Source organism: Aspergillus alliaceus, assembly GCF_009176365.1.
Source record: "Aspergillus alliaceus strain CBS 536.65 unplaced genomic scaffold BDW43scaffold_13, whole genome shotgun sequence".
NCBI classification, from domain to species: Eukaryota; Fungi; Ascomycota; class Eurotiomycetes; order Eurotiales; family Aspergillaceae; genus Aspergillus; species Aspergillus alliaceus.
Genome location: NW_022474696.1, coordinates 50854 through 67996, shown reverse-complemented (window position 1 = coordinate 67996; position 17143 = coordinate 50854). Strand labels below are relative to the sequence as shown.

Here is a 17143-nt window from a genome sequence, read left to right as displayed (position 1 = left end):
TCAGAATATAGGAAAAGAAGAGCACCTGGTAGAATTATGTGATTAATTTAATGAAAGTATATAGACTCTTTGCGACTGCATATTAGAAAAGCCACTTCTGCACATCCGACAAAGTATATGCTCCCATCCGTCCGTCCTTCTTGTACTCCTATATTTATGCCAACCAACCAACCCTTTTATTCCCCCCCCCATGTGATATACTAAACATAAAGACAGAATATTTCAATCGGGTATCCAGTAGAGGTTCGGTAGGGCAAATCAATCAAAACCTGGCGTTGAACGATAAGGCCTGGAGTCATACGGCCGTCCGAGAGTACCTCTTGATGTACGGTCCGGTCAGTCCGTCATTTCATTTGCTCCGTCCTCGCGGTTTAACTACGTCTGTGACTCCGGGTTGCGCTACCATTTTCTTTTTTTTTCCTTTTTCCCTCTTGCTTTTTGTGATCGCAATGTCCCTCCGAGACCCGCGTTTTGGTCGAGATGCGGTCATTCGACTTTAAACCAAGCAATCTAGATGTGAGTCACATCTATTCGCTATGAAAATACGGTCACGGCTTGGCGTCCACGAAGGTGTCGACGTCGGATGTTCGGGTATCTTTGCGCTGTACCTCTTCGAGGGGTTCCCCTCCAGAAGGGGGGGGCTGATCCGCGCTCGGGCCTGCGCCGTTCTGATCAGATGGAGCATCCTCATGCTCCCGCTTGTGCGGTGGGATTTGAAATTGAGAGGACTCGCTCTGGCCCTCCAGAATCGGGGCAATGGATAGGATTTGCTTGGCGGCCAGTTGAGGGTCATGCGGGTTGCTATGGAGCTCGTCAGTTTGAACCAAAAATCCTACACGCTCGTGGAGACTTACATTTGTGCGTTGATAATCCAGTCGAGGTCCTCCTCTCCCTCGTCTGGCCCACCGGGACCTCCCTGGACTCGACGGAAGAGTCTCGGATGCCATTCAACTCCTTCACTGGTCCGCTTGGCTGCCTCTTCTCGTTGGCGATCTTCGATCTTAGTCTTTTCATCCGTAGCCACGTCGTGATTCCGGTCTAAAATCCCTTTGACTGTACTCTGCCACAACCGTTGCGACTCGCGCTCGCCTTGCTGTTCGATGGGCCGCACCGAAGGAGGGGTAGGTTTTGCCTTAGTTGCGTCGAATAGAAGCTCTTTCTTATGGGTCTGCGCCACTTAGAGAACCGCAGCGGGTAGAAAATTTCGTGGAGAGTCTTACCTTGACGTCTGTAATGTACATCTCCTGATTCCAAAGGCCGGACAGTTCGTAGTATACCTCGTTGGTCTCACTGTTCTTGATCGTCCCCCCAATCTGATTATAGGTACCAGAGAAGTATCCCTTGGTCTTGAACTCGATATCGGCAACAAGATTGTTCTCCGGGCATCTGACGTAGCTGTGGTCGCCAAGCTCGTATTTCATCTTCCCAATCAGAATGTTCCGGGCGTACATATTCGGCTGGGTTAAGATGCTATGATCGACGTTAGTAGTAGCGCTGGAAGCGGCGGAAGACAAGGGCGAAACATACTATCGCTCGCCCTTCTCCTTATTCGAACCGCGGTTCATGAAGCGCAAAATGGCAATTCCCTCCATCATGCTTCCCGCCGAGTTGCCCAAGAATTTACTCCGCGGTATAAGCGTCCCATCTATCCGGATATTGTGCTCGGGGGCCATAAAGAAGTAGCTTGACTTCGGAGGATGGTGGGATGTCTGTTCGGCGATATAATATCCGTAGGTGCCATCCGGATACTTCCAGTAGCCGGTGAAGGTTTCTCCGAGGATCGGATTGAGCGGTTTCTTCACACCTCTGCGACGGAGCGTTAGCGAAGTGTTCTGGCCCATCCTTTTGAAGAGGCATCATGAGATCAGACATACGGAGGCTTGATGTGCCAACCGCTCAAGTAAAACTTGACGACGGAAACGAAGCGTTCGAGCGGATCATCAACAGTGGGCATGGGTAGAAGGGTTTCCGGATGAGCCATAAAGCTGTGAATTGTGGGAAATTAGTACTGTACCCGCACATAATGGCACGCATCGCACATACTTGGTAATCCGCTCCAACATAGACCGGGGCTCGAGGATAAAAGTGGGCAGTACGACCCGACTCAAATCAGCTCCCGGGCGGAGCTGGCTGATAATATGCGACAGGACTGAACGGTCAGCATATTTAGATTCTCGGTATCGCAGAAAGAGAGCTAAGCTCCTTGTTGCTTTCGCACGTTGGGTACTTCTCTTTTTCTCTCTACGTACCATTGCCCTGGTCGGGTTCGGTGTCGTCATCCCCGGCCACAATATTAGGTTCATCCGTCGATGAACGGTTACCTGAGGAATTGAAAAAGGAGCCCCAGTCAGCAGACATGATGGAGGGGAAGGAGAGGAAGAGAAGGAAAGAGGCGAAATAGGATGGTGGAATGCGAACTATGTATAAAGAGGTCTGTGTGTATAACTGATTGAAGGAGAAGGATGGAGGGGAAAGAGATGGATTACAGATATATGTATGTAAGTAATAAGTATGTAAGTGTAAAGGGTGTGTATGAGTGGATATGTATGTGCCAAGTATTTGGGAGAAAGAAGAGAGTTCGAGAGGTAAAAGGAGGGGAAGAAAAGAAGAGGGCAGGGAAATGACGTTGAGAGGAAATGAAATTAGGCAAAAAAAAGAAAGAGAAAAAGGAAAAATAAAAACCATAGGAGTGACGTTTAGGTAAGTAAAGTTGGTAAGTTAAGTATTGTATTGAACTTACTAACAGCGAGTGACGACCGCCGCCGGATATGCGACATTAGGGTCATGACTGCCTACAAGACGGAAGAAAAGAGAAAAGAAGAACCGAAACAATCAAAAAGAACTTTTGTCGCTTGGGGCTTGAAGGAGTTGTAGTAAGTCGCGTTGGGGTCACTCTTATTCGTATTCGTTTCTGTTTCTTCTGCCTTCCTGACCTTTCTAGAGAATAAATAATAATAATAATACCAGCAATAACTGGTGCTGTAAGTAAATAAATCACCTGATATCAATCCATGCAGAGGGACTTCAATCAAGGCTGAAAGAAAAAAGGCAAGGAGGAACTACACCTCAGACTTCTATCCTTGAGAAATCTTCGTTGTAAAGAGAGTGCGTGAAAGAAGGAAAAGAAGAAAAGAAAAGAAAAAAAACCACACAGGAGCAAAACGAGGTGGGTTATTGATTTATATAGCCTACGGTGGATACTCGAGAGAAGAGTCGTTACTATGAAAGGGGAGTGCATGAGTCTCAACAGAAGATCATCTCCTTTTCCCACCACCCATACGAAGACAGACAGACATGCTGTATGTACTGTATGTACCCCTCTTCTGTATAAACTTGAGGTAGGAGTGTCAAAGAAAAAGTGTTCTTCCCCCAAGTTGGAGTTATTGAATTCCTCATCACTACTAAACTAACAAAACGACACCTTGGACACCAAGGGTTTTCTCACCGATTATTCGAGAGCTTCATCTATAGAGGAGGGGCCGTGGATCTTGGCAAGTGGGGGTTACGTAGCCATTTATGCAGTGCAATCTGTTTCTGAGATTCTTCCATTTACCTTCCATTCGTATGTATGTACATACTAGTCTGTGGCTTCGACGCCGGTCATACTGTAGAATTGTATGAAAAGGTGGTTCTCTGGAGACAAACCTAGCACGGTTCAAGAACGAAAATAGAAAAGAAGGTATAGACATCTACTACTAACATCTAGATAAAGTGATGGACAAGCTAATAAAAAATAGAAGAAAAACCCTGCTTGGCACTAAGACCAAACAAGCATAATTTATCCCCAATCCAGATCAGCGCCAAACAACAATGGATTTCTCCCTCTTTATTGAACAACCAAACTATACAAGTATGTAAACAATCCAACTCACATCCTCGCAATCATCGGCACATCTCCTCTAGTGATTTCCCTCAAGAATTCCGGATCCGGTCTATACAACATAACATGAAAATGTTCCACCGCATGTACCGATTTGAGAGACTTCCAGTTCTTGAACCAGATGACCTACACAATTGTTAGTCGTTCGGCTAAATGAGTAAAGCAGGGGAGATCATGTTTATCACACACGCAACACATACCCTCTCCGATGGTATTCGCGAGCAAAACGTCATCCTCACATAGTCATAAATTTCTTGTCTGGCTTGCGGTGTAAGATCATCCGTCGCTGGGTCATCTTCCAGCTCGAACTTTGTCCACACCACGAGATGAATGATATCTTTCTCGACACCATATGGCCAATCGTTATATAAGATTCGGATATCCTCTACATAGAACATCAGCCACAGGATCCATGGGATTATACCGTGCGAAATGGGTCATGGACTTACCATCAAACTCAAACGGACGCCCTTTTGGCTTAAGGTCGTCGGGACGGCCTTCTCCCCAGCGCAGTCGTTCCTTGACAACAAATCGCATGATCGATCCGTACTCGGCGATGATCCATTCCTTGTACTCGAGATACTTTCTCAGATCACTGGGAAGGCGTTGAAAACGATCGATTTGATTGGTTTCTATATCATTAGATGCGGCCCTCAACAATACCCTCAGCGATGCTGTCGGGTACTTACTGACGATCTCCTTCACTAGTTCCCATCCTTGTCTCTTATATTGCTCGTCAGGGGTCGATAGAATTTGGATATTCTTTTCGCCGGTGTCGCGGAGAAAGCTGGGACACTCTACCGGCCATCTGTCCCGGGGGACGTTGACCAGCCAGTATGGCAATGATTCACCCGAGAGGTTGGCACTGGTAGTCGGGTTCGATAGCGTCGCGACCGCCCTCGCATCGGGCGCTTCCAACTTTCTATCGAGGAAGGTGAAAGCTGTGGCGGAGGCGGAAAGTCGAAGGGCGGTCGTCATGACGTATAGCGAGCTCACTGACTGGCGCAAAACAGTCTATTTGATATACATATAACGAATGGGTTAAGCGTATGTTATAAGTGAGGGCACTCCAGAGACGAAGAAAAGGAGATGCAATTTAATTACTACCCCATACCCAACGGTCGGGGCTTACTTCCGCAACCGACGGTTTCGAGGATCGTCGTTATAGACCCGCTCCCCAGAACCATTCGAGAAGGGATTGTCGGGTTTACCGCTGCCACATACAGTTATTTCGAGGTAGACAAAGAGAGAAGTCATGACGCCCAAGTCTTTCTTTATAGTTTGCCCCTAAGTATGGAGTAATTGGTGGGAACCCCGATTTTCTTTTCTCTTTTTGCCATCTTATTCAATGAAGGGATGCGCGGGAAGACGTCACAGTGGAGACCTGTCATTCCTGTAGTTTTGATATCATGTTGGACTGTATACATGATATCAGATCCCCTTCCAAACAGCCTGGGAATATTATTAGGTGACCATCAAGACTTGTGGCGTTGTATATTGCGTTACTAGCCCCTGTTCAAAAGCATTCAACTTCTAAAGAAATATGACACGGAGGGCATATCGAAAGCTGCAATTCGAAATAAACTGAACTATCTATGACTCTATTGAAATCATCTCCTAGCTCAGGTAACCATGATCGCGGAATCAAAAAACCAATTCAAAAAAAAAAAAAAAAAAAAAAAGAAAGAAAGAAAGAAAGAGAAGACCGCGCTAGAACGAATTCATCCACCTTTGAAACAGCTCACACCTTTAAACCGGCAATTTCAGGCCCATCGGATCGAATAATTGAAACGCCCGTCTTCCTCATCTCCTGCTCGGCTTCATCCCAGCCCGAACCCGGTACGACACATCGAGTAGCATCCTCAACCACGTAGCTCTTAAAGCCTACTTTGGTGGCATCGATAGCGGTATGCTTGACACAATAGTCACCCGCCAACCCAGTCACAAAGACGTCAGTAATACCTTGACTGACTAGTAAGGATTTGAGGTCGACGTTCACCGAGTGTACCGTGATAGAAGGATCGATATTTCCAAATGCATCGGCAAAAGCGGAGTACATTTCCGCCTGGGGGTGCATGCCTTTCCTCACATACACGTCGATGTTGCTGGTGTTAATCTCAGGGATAATCTCCGCTCCCGCGGTACCCCCAACACAGTGCGCTGGCCAAAGCCTTTGTGGTCTGGTTTCGCTTCCCTTACCGGGTGCTGGGTTGTTTACGGTGATCACACTCTCCAAGGGGATGTTGTTGGGAGCGGGATGGCTGTTGGCGAAGGAGATATGGTTCTCTGGGTGGTAATCTTGCGTAGCCACCCTGATTGCGAACCCTGGATGAACCAGGAGAGAGTTTACAATGGGTGCGACCGAGCGCCCCTCTTGCACTGCAAGGGACCCATTCTGTTGGACATTAGCGATTGTGAGGTGTTCTTGGCAGGAGTCAACCTACTGGTGGACAGAAGTCCTCTTGAATGTCCACTACGAGTAGAGCTGCCTTCATCTTGAGTGCCTCTTCTTTCGCTTTGTTTAACTTGAGTAGGAACCCAATGCTTTGCGGTTTTTGTGATAGCTGTGTGTGTAGTTGAAATGATTACGATGAAAAGTGTGGAAGGTGCCAGGTTGATATCTCCTGATATTCACTCTCGCTGCCCCTCATAGATAAGTGGTGACACCATCTATGCGTTCTTTGTCTGATATTTACGCATAGTGGAACAAGGACTACATGGTAGTACATTACAATTATCTTTTATTCGAGTTCTTAATTGGAAAAATAAAATTGACCAACAAAAAAGTTTTATACTTGCACCTCAAAAGCAAAACAAGCTGCAATAATTTGCCCCACTGTTAAGGCAAACAGGCACCAAAATTTGATACCTGAGGCACAAAGGGATATATTAGCGATGACTAAGCACGCGTGACCACAAAAGCTTCGACGCGAAATCCAAGCAACTCGCAAACTTCTTCACTCTTTGCCTTTCAGGGCTGCGGCCCTTACTCATCACCACACGGTCGCAGATTTATAGGTAACTAATTTAATTGCAGATAATGCGACGTTCCTCTAAGGTATGCACACATTTTCTCCTTTAACCTGGTTTTTATCAATTACATGATGATCTCTATTATTGGAGCTGTCCGAGCTACATCATGCGGATAAACTTAATTATACGCTTTTCATCTTTCTGAACTCATTTAACTCACTTCCTGCAACTGTTACTCGCCGAATTGGTTTTGTGTGACTTCGCTAATTCGAAATAGTCATTGCAGGGACCAAGTGAACACATATTCCAGCCTCCTTGATTTTCAATTTTTCTGAACTGGACCCTTTCCCTTATCACATACACTCTGTCTCCTGGTCTGCATATAATTTACGTGCAACATGGCCTATGATCCACGATTAGCTAGTGCGGGCACTGCAACGCCGGATCCCCCGCCTCCTCCCCCTCCCCCTCCTGAGTCTGCCATGGCAGCACCAACGGAGACAGAGTCTGCAGACGGGACTGCTTCCGCACTTGCCCAGGAGCAGCAGTCTGACTCGTACAAACTCAAATTCTGCACAGTGTGCGCCTCGAATCAAAATCGTTCGATGGAAGCTCATCTTCGTCTATCTACTGCACCATCTCCATTCCCTGTTATCTCTTTTGGAACGGGTTCCCTTGTCCGTCTGCCAGGCCCATCTATTACGCAACCTAATGTGTACAACTTCAACACCACCTCGTATTCTCAAATGTACGAGGAGCTTCTCTCCAAGGATGAAAGGCTTTATCGTAACAACGGGCTTTTAAATATGCTCGAACGCAACCGGAACCTGAAGTGGGGACCGGAGCGCTTCCAAGATTGGGTCCCAGGCATGCCTCGCGTGGATCACGTTTCAAAAGGCGACAAAGGCGCCTTGGGCACCGAGGGAGGCGTGGTCGATGTCATCATCACTTGCGAGGAGCGGTGTTGGGATGCCGTTGTCGACGACCTCATGAATAAAGGATCGCTGCTCAACCGGCCCGTCCATGTATTCAATGTCGATATCAAAGATAACCACGAGGAAGCTCTGGTCGGAGGAAAAGCCATTCTCGAACTAGCTAATCGGCTCAACGAAGCCGCCACCCAGGAACGCAAAATGAATAATCCTGACGGCTGGGAAAATGGAACCGGCGAAGCTCGGAGAAGTTTCGACGAGAAAGTTCCGGAAATCCTTGCAGCTTGGCAGGAGAAGTGGCCGAATCTGCCGGCGCTGTGGACTTTGGCTTGGTTATAGTCATTAAATAATAGTGATATACTCCTACTATCTTGATAATATGACGACTATTCTACATGAATCAATTCAATCCATCTATACAAAGGGTATCTCAATACCGTCTTAGACCAAGTGAAAATCAGTTTGATGTCTGCTTCCTGTAATCTTGTATCAAGACCATCTGTCTCATATTCAAGTACTGATTGTCAACTCAGTGACCGAGTACAGTATCTCAATTCAATATACAATATCAGATCATTGATGATCATGGGTATCTCAAGAACAAAAACAGACTCCAACGCCAAAAAAGCAACTGAACATATGCAAAGAGCATTATTCCTTCTCCAATAAAATCTGCCTGCGTTCCCTATACCAACGCTCTAGACACGCCCGTCTCTGAGCCTGCGTCATGCTTTCCACGACGAGAGCAAACTCTGTAGCATTAGGGAACCCGAACCGCTTGGCCATGCTACAAAACTGTCTCTTCATCACGTCGGGGGGAGGGTGATATTTAAACCGGATCAGTTGACCATCTTTCTGGAAGATGGTAGTAGACCCGGTATTTGATCCGGTTTGAGAGTCCTCGAAGACCTGGACATCATTGTTCGAGTTTTGGCTAGCTAGTTCCGCGCGTCGACTGAGACGCTCTTCGACTTTGGAGGAGCCGATGACTTCGTTGTTGAGATGGGTGTATTCGACGCCTGCGCCGGCAAGGATCGCCTGGATCGGATCGTGGCGTTTAGGGAGGGGGTTTTGTTGGTGGGCACCTTTGACGTCTTCGGTATCACCGCGGATCATGGCGGCGAGTTGGCTCATGACTTCATCGTCGGTGTTTTTGCTTTTGATCTCCGGCCAATCTTCGTGGGCCTGAGATTCATCGACCTCGATGTCCATTACCTGGACGCCAGCGCGACTTTCGGCGACGTTGGTTTTATTGATGATGTCTTGGAGGACGATGTTCTTGTTCTGGAATTCGAAGAGATTACTTAGCCCGAATATTTCGCCCTTTTGGTCTTTCTTTTCTTGTACGCCTTTGAAGTATCTTCGTTCTGAACTTGCGTTGTAGCCGATGTTTGCTTGTTGCTGTTTGTAGATCTGGCGCGCGTAGACGATCTCTTCGATAGTTCCGGCGGAGATGAGTCGGAATACTTCGACGTCTCGGACTTGGCCGATCCGGTATGCTCTGTCCTGGGCTTGGAGATCATAGGATGGGTTCCAATTGGGGTCGACGATGACTACTTTGTTCGCAGATGTGATGTTAAGACCTACGCCACCAGCGCGTGTAGAAATCAGAAAGACAAATTGTCGGGGGTCTGAGTTGAACTCATCAACGGCTGTTGCCCGCTCCTCATAGCTCATTGATCCGTCCAGATAGCTGACATTGTAACTCGTGTGGTAAAAAAGCATTTGTAACATCCTCAATAGTCGAACGCTATGAGAGAAAACCAGAACCTTGTCACCATTAGAATGCCACCACTTCAGCAGTCGTCGAAGGACCTTCCATTTACCACAGAACTCAGGATTGGCGTAGTTGACGATGGAGTCTCTCGTCCGGTAAAGCTGTTCCCACTTATTAGGAAGGCCAATTTCCAGCCAGTCTCTATCCTTGTCCTGTTTCTCCCTAGAATCTACCCCTTGCGGTATTAAGATCGCAAGATGGTTGCTAAGCTTTTGTATAACGGCCATTGCAGGAAACACATAGTTCTGCCATCGGGCTCCAGACTGTAAGTATTGCTGACAACACCAGCCAGCCTTCTTCTTTGAGCCGCAGGTACACATATCAGATGATTCCTTTATGTAGCGGATGATATCACTATCTAACAAATTCTCGTAGGCTTCTGACTGCGTTTCTGTCAACGGACAAAAGACGACACGATCAATCTTCTTAGGAAGCTGATCCGCTATCAGGGTCTTCATTCGCCGGAGGAAGAATTGAGGAAGAAGGTTTTCGACCAACTTCTTAGCAGTCCTGCGAGCTTTGCTCAGTTGATGCAGCGTGGCATCATGCGACTGCCCTATCTTCAAAGGCTCGGATATAGTCCTCTTCCAAGTAGTCACTGGGCCCAGTTTCCCCGGGTTTGTCCAGTTCAACAGTGTCCAGAGTTCTTCATATTTATTCTGAATAGCAGTCCCTGTCAGTCCAATCCGACAGAGAGCGTTAACTTCGTTCATAGCTTTAGTGGTCTCGGAAGTCCGTTCCTTGATGACATGGCATTCATCTGCTATCACACAATCCCAATCTACCATGTTCACGGCATCCTTATTCTGAAGATAGGTGCCGTAAGTGGTGATAAGGATCTCGACTCGTCCAGATCTCGCTGCCTGAAGAGCAAGTTCCTTGTTGTCTCCATGGTATGTGTCAACATGCCACCAGCCCCAACGGGTAAGTTCTGACATCCAGTTCTTGATCAGAGTACCCGGACATACTATCAGCGTTCGTGGGTACCACCGGTCCTTCCCACTTCTCCTCATCTTTCTCATTCGTTTAGCGTCTCTTTCGTCGCCTGTTTTACCATACGCTGCGGTGAGAAAGGCAATCACTTGCACGGTCTTACCCAAGCCCATATCATCACCGAGAATCCCGCCCTTTTGATAGATAAAAAGTTCATGCAAGAAAGCAGTTCCATCGACCTGATATTGTCGCAGCCACTGCGCGATAGGGGCAGGTATCAATCCCAGAGAGTAAGGAAGTGTGATGTCTTTATACACGTTGCACGGACTTATATTCGTAAAAGCAGGTTTCTCTTGCAAAAACTCTAAGCGCTCGTCATCGGAGAATTCAATATCGTCATAACCCGGTGGTAATTTCAGCCCGGACTCCTTGAGATGTTCTTCTCTACGATCAAACTGCTGGCGTCGCTTCTGCAGATAGTCCGGAAGCGTGTATTCCATTAAATCATCCTCGGATGACACTTCTTCACCATACTCCCTCAGCGGCCGCCTTGGTGTATGCCTCCTACTTTGCCTTGGACGTCTGCCTACAAAGGACCCGGGGTCTGCCATTTTAGGCGTTTTGGCCTTGCGCGCACTCAGGGAGGACCGTTTCCGCTTTAGGGATTTTCGGTTTTTAAATGCCTGATAAGCCACTTCACCATCATTGAAGGACGTATCATCGCTGTCGGTTTGCGCGACCAGGTCTACCACAGAGGTAGTTTTGTCGAGAGGCGAAGACTGTTCTTTGACGGGGGATCGGGATCTAGGTGTGGGACGTGGTGTCACTTCCGAATTGGATGCTGTACCTGAAATTCGGAGAGATATCAGTTTCAATTTAGAAATAGGACCGTAGTAGACGCGGAAAAACGTACGACTAAGGGCAGCCTTGTATGGCCTCGACAGGCGTGAGACCTCGAGGTCATCATCGTCGGAGCTGACGGTTATCGCATCTGAATTTTCCAGCTCCCAGTCAGAGCCCATTATTCTAAGCAGCGAACGCAGTCCACTGGTTCAGTCAGCGTGGTGTAGAGAAGGTGAACGTGAAGCATACGTGCAGGCGGCGATGAAGGCGGAGGATCCATATTACCAAATCGGGAAAGGAGCTCGATTCCTTCTCAGTTGGAAATTGATTTTGTTGCCGGCCCAACTCTCCCCGCCGTCTCGACCCTTACTTTGACCTTGATTCCCCGCCATTGTCCCTTTTATTTGGAGTAAATTGAAGTTTATATCGGTTGATTTTTCTGGTGTATATTTTGCTACCCGGATTACTTGAATTCTTTCAAACTACGCAGTCGCTTTTTCGTCCACGCTCCGAGGAACCAGTTACCGGACTATCACCGCATCAAAAGCGTGTACGACTGCTTGGAAAGCCTTTCAACGGACGGAAACGAGACAAACCAACCCCCAATATGCCTCTCGATACATCTACGACTTATCCTCTCACCAAATTGCGCCTTGATGGCCGCCGGTGGAACGAGCTTCGTCTTCTTCAAGCGCAGATCTCCACAAATCCAGCCAGTTCTGGCTCCTCCTACCTGGCCATGGGTAATACGACTATCATGTGCTCAGTCCACGGTCCTGCTGAGGGACGTCGAGGCGATGCGACCGGCGGCACAGCGGGTTCTTCGGGGGCTGTGGTAGAGGTTGATGTCAACGTCGCTGGATTTGCGGGAGTTGATCGCAAGAGAAGGGTGGGAGGAAGCGATAAGTACGCAGGCCAAGAGTCTTTCGTCTGTTACTTATGAGTTATACTGACTGTCTCTCCTAGGCAATCATCACGCATTGCAACTACTCTACGGGCTGCTTTCCAGTCGCATCTTCACACCTACCTTTACCCCCACAGCACTATAAGCATTCACGTTTCAGTATTATCGGCCGATGGCTCTCTTCTTGCCGCTGCTATCAACGCTTGCACCCTAGCACTCGTAGATGCAGGCGTCCCCATGCCGGGCTTACTCTGTGGCTGCACAGCTGGTATGAGCGGAAGTGCTTCCACTCCCCGCGATCCTAAAAATGACGAGCTCGATCCGATTCTGGATCTATCTTTGCCGGAGGAGCAGGAGCTCCCATTTCTCACCGTGGGCACCACGACGTCCGTGCCAGTGGGAGAGAACGCGATGGATGATGACGAGGAAGACATGAAAGTATCCATGCTGAACATGGACTCGAAAGTGCATTGCACGTATGTTGAGACGATGCTTGCCGTCGGGATTGATGGCTGCAAGCAGATCCGAGAGATCTTGGAGGGAGTCCTCAAAGGATCCAACCAATCATGATAGGTCTCTCAAGTGAATCTTTCTGTATCTATCAAAAGCTCTTTATACCCACATGGTGCACTTTAGAGGTGTTGGGGCGTGTCTGGTTGGATTAAATTCGATATTTACTAAGTTTCTTTTCTTCCACAATCAAGAAAACAAAGCATTAAGCCAGTGGAAAATTTTTTGGTGCTCTGGTTTGATTTAAATGAGTAAGAAAAACTACTAAAACGCTTAGCATCAGGAAATCTGCTCAATTCCGCGCGCAGCAGGGGCCGCTGATTGGCCCGCGCTGGGATAGAAGATGCGATGTTTACTCTAAAGGCTTCAATGAGGCCATTCGAGCAGGAAATAAGAAAACATCCTGTAACATGGCGGATCCTGCTGAAAGAAAATCATGCGCTCTATGATAATATGATCCTACCTTTTGTAGCATGATAAAAGAACCTTTTCCTTTCTCTTCCTTCATTTTCTTCCCACATTTCAATCCCTCGAGTCTCGTTTGTTCAGTGCTGCTATCTATAGCTAGTAATTAACTACGGCCAGCGACGTGACTGATCTGACTTCAGTCTATCTCGTTTCACTACACTGATCTCTCTTACTTTTATTCCCTGACACAGACACCTTGTACGCCAACATGGTAGCCCACGGCGACATGATGGGCATGGATATGTCCATGCCTACAGCAACATCCACAGGAGCCATGAGCTCCAGCACCGCCTCACACTCAATGGACATGGGCGGCATGCACGGTGGCAACAGCTGCAAGATCTCCGTACGTTACAAGCTCCTCAATTCCACCCCCTAAGCCTACCTCAGATCCCATCAATCCCAAATAGCACAAGAAGAACAACCTTAAAACTAACAAAGAAACCTCAGATGTTATGGAACTGGACCGTCAAAGACGCCTGTACGCCCACTCCATCTCCCAAAGAACCAAGCCCTAACTATCCACCAAACATCCCAACCAACTAACCCAAACCCAAACCCAGGCTTCCTCTCCAAACAATGGCACATCACCTCCAACGGCATGTTCGCTGGCTCTTGCATAGGCGTCATCCTGCTAGTAATCAGTCTCGAATTCCTCCGCCGCGTCGGCCGCGAATACGACGCCTTCATCCTCCGACGAGCCCGTCTCAGAGCCCAGTACCTCAACATGCCATTGTCCTCTTCTCAAACCTCCACCCCCGGCGAAGAAGACACGCCAAAGGCATCCTCGTCTGCAACCCCAGTCCCAGTCACTACGGGTATTAGAGCACCGAATTGTCCCTCGGCGGGTTTCCCCGTCCGGCCTACGCTCGTCGAACAGCTCGTTCGCGCCCTGATGCACATGGTTCAGTTCGCTGTCGCCTATTTCATCATGTTGCTGGCCATGTATTTCAATGGGTACATCATTATTTGTATCTTTATCGGGGCGTTCTTGGGCTCGTTCATTTTTAGTTGGGAGCCGTTGCAGTTGGGGAAGGAGTATGTCTCTCTCTCTAATTTTCTCTCGCTTTGTCTTTCACTTTCATGATTGATGGATGGTTGGATTCACTCATTCATTGACTGATTACCCTCGCACACCCCTTCCCCCCTTTTTTCCCTTCGTTCTTCGCGATTACCTTGAGGACCGAATTAGCTAACCAAGAACGCTAACCAGAAATGATGCCACGAGTGTGACGAAATGCTGTGGATGATAGATAGACCAAGACTCTTGTACTAGGACTTATGATATGGCAGGGAGTTTGGGTGTGGTTATGTTTTCTTGTACTTAGTTTGCATAGCTCCGCGGATGGTATATATTGATGTTAAAATAATATGGAAGTTCGTACTATAAATATATTCTTGTTTTGTGCAAGGTAAGCGTGGTACTTTACCTAGGGGCAGTTTGTACCTTATTTTCTGGGTTCTCTAGGGTATTATACTGTAATTTGATCTGAGAGGTGTTGGGTCTCTGGAATCGGACTGTGTGATGTTGTATGTATGTACGTATGTGTATTATTTGTTTACTTGCTTTGTTGTCATTCTATTTAAGTGTATATGTAGCAGCATCTGCATTACTATGGCCTGGGAGGGGGGTTATAGGACTGGCTATAGTCAGTAGTTGGGGTCTGTTCATTGAATGCAAAACTTAGGGCTGAGGGATATGTTAAATCATAACCCCACTGTGCCGAGCGGGGTTCCGTTACAATACACTATTCAGGCAACTAGATTGAGACTGATGCTCCTACACAATTACGAACCACATCTCTCTAATTTGACGAAGTGAGAGAGAGCGTGTGGGATGGATTAGAGACATAAGACGGAGGTTGGCAATATGTCGATAGGCACTCTAAATTACACCACGCAAGGAAAACAGGAGACCACCGTTACCCCAAAACTCGCCTCAGGGAAGGGAAAAAGCCACAGGCCGTTTTCCATCCTCCCCGCAAAGTCAAGTTGTCGAGGGCAGCATTTTTCCTTTCACAAATTGGCTTTCTTATTGTCCTCTTGACGCATTTAGAGCTCACCGGCGTTAACAATGGTGGGCTTCACGTTGGAGCGGACAGCACCAGAGCTGCTGCCAAGGGCCTCAATCTCCTTGACAACCTTCATGGAATCAGCATCAGCAACCTCGCCGAAGACGACGTGCTTGCCATCGAGCCAAGAAGTCACAACGGTGGTGATGAAGAACTGGGAGCCGTTGCTAGACCGGGGGTTAGTAACTATCGGAAGACTGATAAACATGGGCTACAGAAGACTTACGTGTTGGGACCAGCGTTGGCCATGGAGAGAAGACCGGGCTTGTTGTGCTTGTAGATGAAGTTCTCATCGGCGAACTTCTCACCGTAGATGGAGCGACCACCAGTGCCCTTTACAAACAGTTGATTAGCATTCATGTCAGACTAGAGCGGAATGGGCCGCCAAAAAAAAAGTTGGCAGAGGGAAAAAAAGAGGGAAGAAAACTAGTGAACTTACATTGCCACGGGTGAAGTCACCACCCTGAAGCATGAACTGAGGGATGATACGGTGGAAGCTGGAGCCCTTGTAACCCTGGCCCTGGGGAGCCTTGCAGAGCTCACGGAAGTTGCGAGCGGTCTTGGGGACATCCTGCTCGAAGAGGTTGAAGACGACACGAGCGGTCTTGGCTATAGACAGCGAGAGCCATTGTCAGCACAAGCGAAACAGTGATTGATGGCAGAAAAAGGGAATTGAGGATAGATAGACCGGTCTTTTTGAGACAGACCTATCCTGTTCCCATACGAAAGAGGGGTAAAAATCGCCTCTCCCACAGGGCACCACAACAGCAATGAAAAAAGGGAATGGTGAAGACTTACGGGCACTGGTGCCCACAGGGGCGTACTCAATGTCAAAGAAGGCCTTGGTGTTTCCGGACATGGCTGCGGTTGTTTGATGGAACTGACGAAGAGAGAGGAAAGAAGACTGATTGCAATTGAAGAGAGGACGAGAAGCGAAGGATGAGCAAAGTGGGGTTGTTGTTGACCTCAGGCTTCGGGAGAACATTGTTGCTGGAGGGGCACAAGCGGGACAAAACGGGCAACTTGCACTGCGGGGCGAAATCACCTCCGTTAGCCGACACGCGCCAACCGTGCAAATTTTGTGGTTGGTTCCCGGTGGTGGCCTCAGGCCGCCATATGGTTGGTTGAAACTTGTCCCCCTTAGCCTTGGGCTAGGGAGGATAGCAAAGGCCTTCGTTCTTTCCCCGACCCAATGGCAAGGCCAATTCACCTCACCGGAAACACTATGGCGCGTACAGAGTACTTACAGTTTATCTTATTATAAATATGAAAGAACAATTGCGGTTAATTAACCAAAGTTGCGGTGGTGAGCTGTTGCGTAGAAAGCGATGGAACCAGACAAAAGGAAAAATAACCAAGAGAAGAAAGCTCCAAAGCTAGGGATTATATAATCCACGTCGACAGGCTTCGAGAACTTCCAAGACCCCGGCGGAAAAATCTGGGCCGGGGAGCTATTAATTTTGGTTCTTACTTAGGATGAGGACAATTATGATCACGTGCTCCAGTCACTGGAACTTATGGAGAAATTGCAATACACTAACGGACACCATCAACATACTAAGATCTATTCCACCCAGTGGGTTTATAAGGCCAACGGTTCACGACGAAAAGGAAACTAGACGGCGACTATTGATGTCCCCAAGATAACACGTACGTGGTCTGGGGGAAATCAAAGAAACAAGGAAGAGCGAAAAACAGGAGATATTGAAGAAGACAAAGCGCTAATTGAGAAATAGTGACGCAGAGAAGAACAGAATGGTAAATGATCAATAAAAAGGGGGGAGAATAAAAAAGAAAAAAGAAAGAGAAACAAAATAATAATAATAATAATAAACATAATAAACATAATAA

At 47.6% G+C, this 17143-nt stretch overlaps 8 protein-coding genes across 8 annotated transcripts; 3 read left to right on the top strand and 5 right to left on the bottom strand.

The window, feature by feature from the left end:
* Positions 1-47: 47 nt before the first annotated feature.
* Positions 48-2894, bottom strand: BDW43DRAFT_270800 (OSBP family protein). The gene is made up of 8 exons (XM_032041370.1): positions 2487-2894; positions 2250-2321; positions 2044-2149; positions 1875-1985; positions 1528-1806; positions 1221-1470; positions 855-1168; positions 48-801 (listed from the first exon to the last, which is right to left on the bottom strand). The coding sequence occupies exons 1-8, from the start codon at positions 2683-2685 to the stop codon at positions 549-551; spliced, it is 1584 nt and encodes a 527-aa protein (XP_031901910.1). The 5' UTR covers positions 2686-2894; the 3' UTR covers positions 48-548.
* A 974-nt stretch (positions 2895-3868) lies between these two features.
* BDW43DRAFT_309452 (GIG1 family protein) lies at positions 3869-4858 on the bottom strand (the record flags this gene model as incomplete). The annotated part of the gene is made up of 4 exons (XM_032046706.1): positions 3869-4006; positions 4081-4265; positions 4330-4512; positions 4570-4858. The coding sequence occupies 4 exons, from the start codon at positions 4856-4858 to the stop codon at positions 3869-3871; spliced, it is 795 nt and encodes a 264-aa protein (XP_031901909.1).
* A 715-nt stretch (positions 4859-5573) lies between these two features.
* Positions 5574-6476, bottom strand: BDW43DRAFT_270786 (nicotinamidase). Its single transcript, XM_032041369.1, has 2 exons — positions 6325-6476; positions 5574-6275 (listed from the first exon to the last, which is right to left on the bottom strand). Exons 1-2 carry the CDS (start codon positions 6373-6375, stop codon positions 5622-5624), a joined length of 705 nt encoding a protein of 234 aa, XP_031901908.1. The 5' UTR covers positions 6376-6476; the 3' UTR covers positions 5574-5621.
* A 379-nt stretch (positions 6477-6855) lies between these two features.
* On the top strand, positions 6856-8280 carry ssuA (RNA polymerase II subunit A C-terminal domain phosphatase). Its single transcript, XM_032049986.1, has 2 exons — positions 6856-6938; positions 7140-8280. Exon 2 carries the CDS (start codon positions 7252-7254, stop codon positions 8122-8124), a length of 873 nt encoding a protein of 290 aa, XP_031901907.1. The 5' UTR covers positions 6856-6938; positions 7140-7251; the 3' UTR covers positions 8125-8280.
* BDW43DRAFT_38386 (putative DNA excision repair protein (Rad26L)) lies at positions 8281-11673 on the bottom strand. Its single transcript, XM_032049985.1, has 2 exons — positions 11409-11673; positions 8281-11342 (listed from the first exon to the last, which is right to left on the bottom strand). The coding sequence occupies exons 1-2, from the start codon at positions 11515-11517 to the stop codon at positions 8437-8439; spliced, it is 3015 nt and encodes a 1004-aa protein (XP_031901906.1). The 5' UTR covers positions 11518-11673; the 3' UTR covers positions 8281-8436.
* Positions 11674-11682: 9 nt separating this feature from the next.
* On the top strand, positions 11683-12934 carry BDW43DRAFT_270782 (exosome non-catalytic core subunit SKI6). The gene is made up of 2 exons (XM_032041368.1): positions 11683-12244; positions 12305-12934. Exons 1-2 carry the CDS (start codon positions 11946-11948, stop codon positions 12810-12812), a joined length of 807 nt encoding a protein of 268 aa, XP_031901905.1. The 5' UTR covers positions 11683-11945; the 3' UTR covers positions 12813-12934.
* Positions 12935-13164: 230 nt separating this feature from the next.
* On the top strand, positions 13165-14591 carry BDW43DRAFT_270780 (high-affinity Cu transporter CTR3). The gene is made up of 4 exons (XM_032041367.1): positions 13165-13566; positions 13671-13701; positions 13784-14258; positions 14434-14591. The coding sequence occupies exons 1-4, from the start codon at positions 13429-13431 to the stop codon at positions 14468-14470; spliced, it is 681 nt and encodes a 226-aa protein (XP_031901904.1). The 5' UTR covers positions 13165-13428; the 3' UTR covers positions 14471-14591.
* A 681-nt stretch (positions 14592-15272) lies between these two features.
* On the bottom strand, positions 15273-16151 carry cyp4 (peptidyl-prolyl cis-trans isomerase; the record flags this gene model as incomplete). The annotated part of the gene is made up of 4 exons (XM_032046705.1): positions 15273-15459; positions 15519-15625; positions 15732-15901; positions 16091-16151. 4 exons carry the CDS (start codon positions 16149-16151, stop codon positions 15273-15275), a joined length of 525 nt encoding a protein of 174 aa, XP_031901903.1.
* Positions 16152-17143: the final 992 nt, after the last annotated feature.

Bases quoted from the DNA above. Each gene is read 5' to 3' on its own strand.
- BDW43DRAFT_38386 (XM_032049985.1), bottom strand. From the start codon at position 11,517: ATGGGCTCTGACTGGGAGCTGGAAAATTCAGATGCGATAACCGTCAGC. The intron at 11,343-11,408 runs GTACGTTTTTCC...TCCGAATTTCAG, and splicing joins ATACAAGGCTGCCCTTAGTC to GTACAGCATCCAATTCGGAA.
- BDW43DRAFT_270786 (XM_032041369.1), bottom strand. From the start codon at position 6,375: ATGAAGGCAGCTCTACTCGTAGTGGACATTCAAGAGGACTTCTGTCCA. The intron at 6,276-6,324 runs GTAGGTTGACTC...AATGTCCAACAG, and splicing joins AAGAGGACTTCTGTCCACCA to AATGGGTCCCTTGCAGTGCA.
- BDW43DRAFT_270800 (XM_032041370.1), bottom strand. From the start codon at position 2,685: ATGGTTTTTATTTTTCCTTTTTCTCTTTCTTTTTTTTGCCTAATTTCA. The intron at 1,807-1,874 runs GTATGTCTGATC...GCTCCGTCGCAG, and splicing joins GGTTGGCACATCAAGCCTCC to AGGTGTGAAGAAACCGCTCA. The intron at 802-854 runs GTAAGTCTCCAC...CGAGCTCCATAG, and splicing joins TGGATTATCAACGCACAAAT to CAACCCGCATGACCCTCAAC.
- BDW43DRAFT_270780 (XM_032041367.1), top strand. From the start codon at position 13,429: ATGGTAGCCCACGGCGACATGATGGGCATGGATATGTCCATGCCTACA. The intron at 13,567-13,670 runs GTACGTTACAAG...AAGAAACCTCAG, and splicing joins GCAACAGCTGCAAGATCTCC to ATGTTATGGAACTGGACCGT. The intron at 14,259-14,433 runs GTATGTCTCTCT...AACGCTAACCAG, and splicing joins CCGTTGCAGTTGGGGAAGGA to AAATGATGCCACGAGTGTGA.
- BDW43DRAFT_270782 (XM_032041368.1), top strand. From the start codon at position 11,946: ATGCCTCTCGATACATCTACGACTTATCCTCTCACCAAATTGCGCCTT. The intron at 12,245-12,304 runs GTACGCAGGCCA...TGTCTCTCCTAG, and splicing joins AGGGTGGGAGGAAGCGATAA to GCAATCATCACGCATTGCAA.
- ssuA (XM_032049986.1), top strand. From the start codon at position 7,252: ATGGCCTATGATCCACGATTAGCTAGTGCGGGCACTGCAACGCCGGAT.